Genomic DNA, 6,175 nt, shown 5'->3' on the forward strand with positions numbered 1-6,175 from the left:
TCATCTACCCCAGTGTTGTCTAGTCTGATTAGCAACTCTCTAGCACAAGACTAGCTAATCATTTAATTTGAGATGTCAGGAACTTGACCTGAGACATTCTATATCAAAGCATGTGCTCTCTCATTGAGCTGTACATGTGTTGTGTGCCTTCAAGTCATTTCTGACTTATGGCAACCCAAAGGCGAACCTATCATAGGATTTTCTTGGCAAGGTTTGTTCAGAGCAGGTTTGCCAATGCCTTCCTCTGAGGCCGAGAGAGTGTGACTTGCCAAAGGTCACCCAGTGGGCTTCATGGCCAAGCTGGATACCAAACCCTGGTCTCCAGAGTCATGACAAAGTGCTCAAACCATTATGCAACACTGTCATTCTTCAATACATGCAAATAAGATGATAATTATTTTTAGTGATAATTATAAGGGTTATAAGGCTGGGGTGAGGAATCTTTGTCTACCCCAAATGTTTTAACCATAATTTCCATAATTCCTTAACATTGGCAATGTAGGCTGGGGCTTATGGGAGCTGAGAACCAAAAATTTTGAGGACATAAAGTCATTATGTCTGTCATAAAAACTATTGAGCTCCTTTGTAATGTCATGGGTAGGTATTTGAAAATGTAGTTTGATTTATTGTGTGTATATCAGAGTATGATGTAAGTAGATATTAGGAGGGGGATATAAGAGCATGTTGGTGTTCATGCTGATGGTGGAGATTTGCATAAGGCTGGTAGCTGGTGCATGTCACTGTGAGTTGTGTGGGGTTTCAGTACAGTGCTGTTCAAAGGTGTTTCAGAAAGGTTTGAGTTAGACTAGGGCTGGGGAAACAGAAGGGGATTTGAGTAAGAGTCTGGGTTGGTTTAAGGGGGGGGGGAGAGAGTTTTTAAATGTAATAATCTGCTGTGTTGTGTTTAACTTCTGTAATTTTTTTTGTTTTTATATACATTTGGCCTCCAGAAATCTTATCTGAGAGTTTAGATTCAGACATGGTGTCTGTGGCAGTACTGCATATAGAAAGGTGGTATCCATTGAGGATATAAGTTGCACAAATCCACATAAGTGCCTTGAGGACCTTTAGACAGTCCCCACAGTTGATATCCCACTGGTGGAACAGGAGGAAATCTTTACATTGTGGCAGAGGTGGAGATCAGGGAAAGCTCTCACTCTTGATAAATGCTGTGAACACTATGGATGGCTTCAAATTTGGTGATCAAAGCATTGGGATAAAGGGTAGAACCCTCATGTTAGCAGTGGAAATCATTTTTTTTGGTGGCAGTGTAGTGGAATGAGGGACAAAATCCCCACAAAGAGCTACTTGAGAATTTAAATATATATGTATATATCCATGCTATAAATTATTGATCTAGCCAGCTCTATGAAAGTTATGTGCAGGTTCCTTTTAAGATGAAACCTAACCAACAAAGCCGAGATCCATTTTTAAAAACATGGTGACACCAATGTAAGCTAACCACCATAGAGCAGTGACTGGCTGTTTATTGTGTCCTGGGCCTTCAAATTGTTTCCAATTTATGTCAACCCTAAGGTGAACTACCACGGGGTTTCCTTGGCAAGATTTGTTCAGAGGGGATTTGCCTTTGCCATTCTCTTTGACTGAGAGAGTGTGACTTGCCCAAGGTCACTCAGTAGGTTTCCATGGCTGAGAAGGGATTTAAACACTGGTCTCCACAGTGAAACCACTGCACCATACTGGCTCTCTGTAGCCAGGCTTTATTTCTTCTTTCTCACAATGTTTAATATTAATGCATTTTGCTCCTAAAACTGAGTGAAAGTAATATACTGTATTTAGAAAGTTATGCACCATTATGATGCTTTAAGCCTTCTCGAAAGCAGTCCATGCTTTTATGTAATGAAAAATCACAACAAGCTGATTTTAGAAGTGACACATATATACATATATTATGATAACAGGAAAGAAGAAAGGAAATACTAGAAAACAGGTTTAAAAACATGTAAAACACTCAGGAAAAAGAAACCTACAGAAAAGCTTGATTGGCCCATCTTACAAGGAAGCAGAGGAAATAAATAAGAAAAGTGTTAGCTGTGATTGCAATTGCACAGGTCATTTAATCTTAAGAGAAAAATGACATCTGACTTTTATGCAGGTATAAAACAGGACTCTTGAGGCCACACTGCAGTTTGTTCTCCACAGAAATAACAAATTTCCCATGAGGATCGCTTATATATGGACCAGGAAATCTATACAGTGTAAATAGGTAAAAAGGCATTTAAGCTCTCTTCATGCATTAGGGAAGAGGTGTCCAACCTGTGCCCCCTCCAAATGGTGCTAGAGTACAATATTTAAACAAACAAACAAACATTAAATGCCAGAATTGCTGCCCACTGATTATTCTGCCTGGGTCTGATGGGAACTGGTGTCCAACACATCTAGATGGATACAGATTCCTCATCCCTGATTCAGACAACATATAGTTCCCTACATAAGGATGCCTTATTGTAATAAAATGCCATGAGTAATCATATTCCTATCAAAAGCCTTTTATTAAACCTTTTATCTAAGCAAATTTCAAAAGCATCATTTGATGCCTTTTACTTGGCAGTTATGCTTCAAACATATGATGATCACATGGCACACTGCCAGAATTCATGGTGCAACATACGCTGCTATTTGGAAACTCAACTTTTTGTAACAAAACCTGCCAGTAGAGGCCAGTAATGAAGAGCAGACTATCTTCCTGTTGTTACAGCAAAGTGCTATAAAATTCCAGTCTATTGATTTCTTCCTAGAGTGGGAATGGACCCATGATTACATGACCTTCCAGGATGCTTCTAGTCTTGTTACTCTCCACGGCTGGTACTAGTTGCCAGCTGAATACTTTTAACCACGAATGGTAGCTTCACATACTCAATGTATCTATTCCAGTGGACAGAAAAATCTGGGATTTAGGGCCACTACTCTACCACCGGAGCCCTCCTGCTCTAAGGCAGTGGTAAGATTGGAACCAGCCACAGCATAGGATATCATGTATTGTCTAAATAATGCACACTTTTCAATTACTTTCAACACCTGTAATTTCAAAATATTTTGGCGATGTTGGGGGAAGATGAAAACCCCTTGGAAGAGTAACTTAAATCATACCGACTGTTGATTAAATTTTTATACTTTATTTCTAAAGATAATCTTGTGATAAAAACCATAATAAGAAAGTTAAGTAAAGTACTAGCAATTAAACCACTGAAGCCCAAGGCATCCTTCCTTGTGAAACTCTGACACAGTTTCCTCCTGCTTCCAATTAAATTTTACTCATGCATGGGCATCAGAATACATCAAAGTGAAATATATGCAATTCGTTTTAGTTCCTAGTAGCTGTCATTTTCAAGAGAGATGTTGTAAATAGCACTGGTTTCAGCATCAGTTCCATATCCAGGCCTCTTCCAGCTCTGCCTAAAATACTCACAAATATTTAGGAACTGTTGGAGAGCTTTTTATATTAATGAGGGGACTGAATGGATTTTAATGGGTGAGACTGAATCTTGATTCATATTCCTCCAAGAAGAATAGACTGTACCAAGACAATAGACTATTCACAAGCTGACTAATCATCAGATTTATGGGAGGACTGTGACTAATGACAAAATCAAGCCAAGGACTTTGGACTGAAAGAAGAGGCTGAGTGGAGCCACCCAGACAGTGATGCCTTTTAAGATCCTGGCACTGAATTTCTCCTTTGCCAAGTTCACATATACTATCAAAGGATGAACAAGTCTGGATGCTGGACTACATTCAGGAAAAGATGAAAGAAAACATTTGCTGGAGAGCCACAGATTTGGCTAGCTGAAGTTCCCTTGGTGCCACATAGATGCCCCAGTGGCAGAGAGGCATCTAAATGTTTGTTTTTAAATAGGAATATAGAGAATACCCAAAGCAGGACATATATGGGATTAGATGACTTGAAAAACAAATTCTTCGTATAATTTACTGACTTTTGCTTCTCACTACTCCCCTCTTTAAAAATAATGTAAATCCATTCAGATTTAGAGAGACGAAATGGAAAGGTAAGAATCAGGTGCCTGCTTTTAAAATATATTATGCCATATTCTCTCTTATGTACATTAGAAGAATCTTTCATGGCCTTTTCCACAGAGTTACAATTAGCATCCACTTGATGTTGGCAGCATGATGGGTTTGATTCACAACATGCTGCTGGGCTACAAGCCAACACCTGAGAAGTGCTGAGCCAGCATCTCAGGAACCTTTTATGTGAATTGGCCAACTCCAAGTCAAAAAGTAACATTAATGATTCTCAAATGGAGGGGGGCACTTTCCTTCTAGGTTACAGAAAGATGAACCACCATCTCCTTGACCTTCTCTTTTCATATCCATATAACAAGCTCCTTCTCACTTTGTTTTGTATGTGAAAGTGCTAAGGGGGCAATGAGGCTTAGGATCCTTCTAGTCAAACACCTCCGACTGCTATCAGTCAAAAGACATTGTGCTGCGTTATGTCTACATTATACATGATACCCATCCATTTACAGTTCTGACTCTGAATGGGGCAACTTGCACATCTGCCACAGGGGCAATAAACTCATTGTAGAGTGTCCCATTGCTCCTCTGAGTTGAACCAGAGCTCATCAGTGCTGGACTCTGCTTTGGAACAGGTGCAGAGGGCAGAGTGGTACAAGACAGAGTGGACTCACCAAGTTCATGATGGCTGCCATATCTCTGATTCAATCCAGCTCTACCTTTGTATAAATTAACCAGATGAATCTTAGACCAGATTAAGGGGAGGGGGGGGGGAGGAAAGCTTTTTAATTCTTTCCCTACCACTATTTCCCCCTTAATCAAAATAACACCCTGACTAATTGGTTTCCCATGGATATAGCAGCTTGGAACAAAGATGTACTGTTTTCCAGTTTAAAAGAGATATATCTATGAATGTTAAACACAGGAAAATGACTTTGACTGTTAATCCATCTATCCCTCAAACTCCACTCTGTTTTGGACCAACTCTCTAGTGCCTCATGCAAAGAAAATCTGCCTCCCCCTGTCACCTGCTATATTTTTGTATCACTAGAACATCAGGATCAGTAAGTCATTCAACAAGGAAGAAAAATCATCACTGAAAATCAAATATCTATCCTAAAAGATTCCTCTTGACCAAGGCAACCTTAGTTCTTTGACTGCTGTGTTACTTCTTACCTGCTAATCCTGAGTTGAAAACTACTGTGGGGGAGGCTGTCCCTGGAAGAGGGGGTGCTGACGGTGGGGGTGGGGGTGCGATTGGGGGTGCCGGTACTGGTTCTGCAGCTGGACCAGGAAGAGGAGGGGGTGGAGGGGGCGGGGGTGGAGGGGGTGGAGGCACTGGTGCTGTCATTGGGCCATTTTGCACTGTAAAAATTAAAAAGACAAAAGGCATAAGGCATTTGAAAATATTCAGCCACGGTATGACTGTCCCCCAGTCAGTCCCTATCTGTCTGTCTGGCTGCCAGTCTGTCTCTACCTCTCTCTAAACAATTTGTATTGATTCATTTAATTCATATCCTAATTTTCTCTCATATAGGACCTAAAGTGCTTTGCACATTGAAACAAAACAATGTTAAAATAATATAGCTTTTTGAAAACATCTGTAATATAAAAATTAGGAGGGAAATCACTTGAAAACATGAATTTAGAACAGTTAAAAAACACATTAAAACCTCTTACACATTAGGAATCAGAATATTCAGTCCACATGGAAAGGTGCTCTATACAGTGTGCATACAGAATGTGAGAGGCTGCAAAGTGGATGTTACTTTGGCTAATCAGTTCATGGCTCTTAAAATGCACAGAATAAAACACAGCCTTTTCCAGATCTTGTACCTGCTGATTTGGGAAGGGAAAAGGCAGTCAAATAAGCCTAGGAGCAGGAAGGAGAAACAACATATTCAAAACCACCTTTTCTCAGGGTCCTGTGTTTCAAAAGCAATTTTCTGAAACCAGGAGAGAGAAAGGGAGGAAGCACTTTGATTTTAACTAAAAACATGCTAATGTTCTAAGAGTCAGAGAATGTCTCCTGTCACTGTGCTGACATTTCCTGTTTTCAGGACTTGTGCACTGAACGCAACTGAATTCACTCTTCTGATGTCCTCACAACACCAGGCACATGAATGCACAAATTCATTTTGGTAGTGTCCAAGTAAATTATATTATCTAAGCTAAT

The 6,175-nt window shown here is 40.0% G+C and overlaps 1 protein-coding gene across 9 annotated transcripts in view; it reads right to left on the bottom strand.

Moving 5' to 3' along the window:
* FMNL2 (formin like 2) overlaps positions 1-6,175 on the bottom strand; it is a 271,926-nt gene that overhangs the window by 30,833 nt on the left and 234,918 nt on the right. For 6 of the 9 annotated variants that reach the window (XM_042473866.1, XM_042473898.1, XM_042473879.1 and 3 more), the window contains exons 15-16: positions 5,176-5,364; positions 1,992-2,012 (exon numbers count right to left, since the gene is read on the bottom strand). In XM_042473866.1, the coding sequence (XP_042329800.1) occupies positions 1,992-2,012; positions 5,176-5,364 (210 nt within the window). The remainder of the gene's footprint in view (positions 1-1,991; positions 2,013-5,175; positions 5,365-6,175) is intronic. The other 3 variants (XM_042473892.1, XM_042473905.1, XM_042473873.1) reach the window with 1 other exon arrangement.

The sequence above is a fragment of the Sceloporus undulatus genome, chromosome 1, assembly GCF_019175285.1.
Source record: "Sceloporus undulatus isolate JIND9_A2432 ecotype Alabama chromosome 1, SceUnd_v1.1, whole genome shotgun sequence".
In the NCBI taxonomy this organism is placed as follows: Eukaryota; Metazoa; Chordata; class Lepidosauria; order Squamata; family Phrynosomatidae; genus Sceloporus; species Sceloporus undulatus.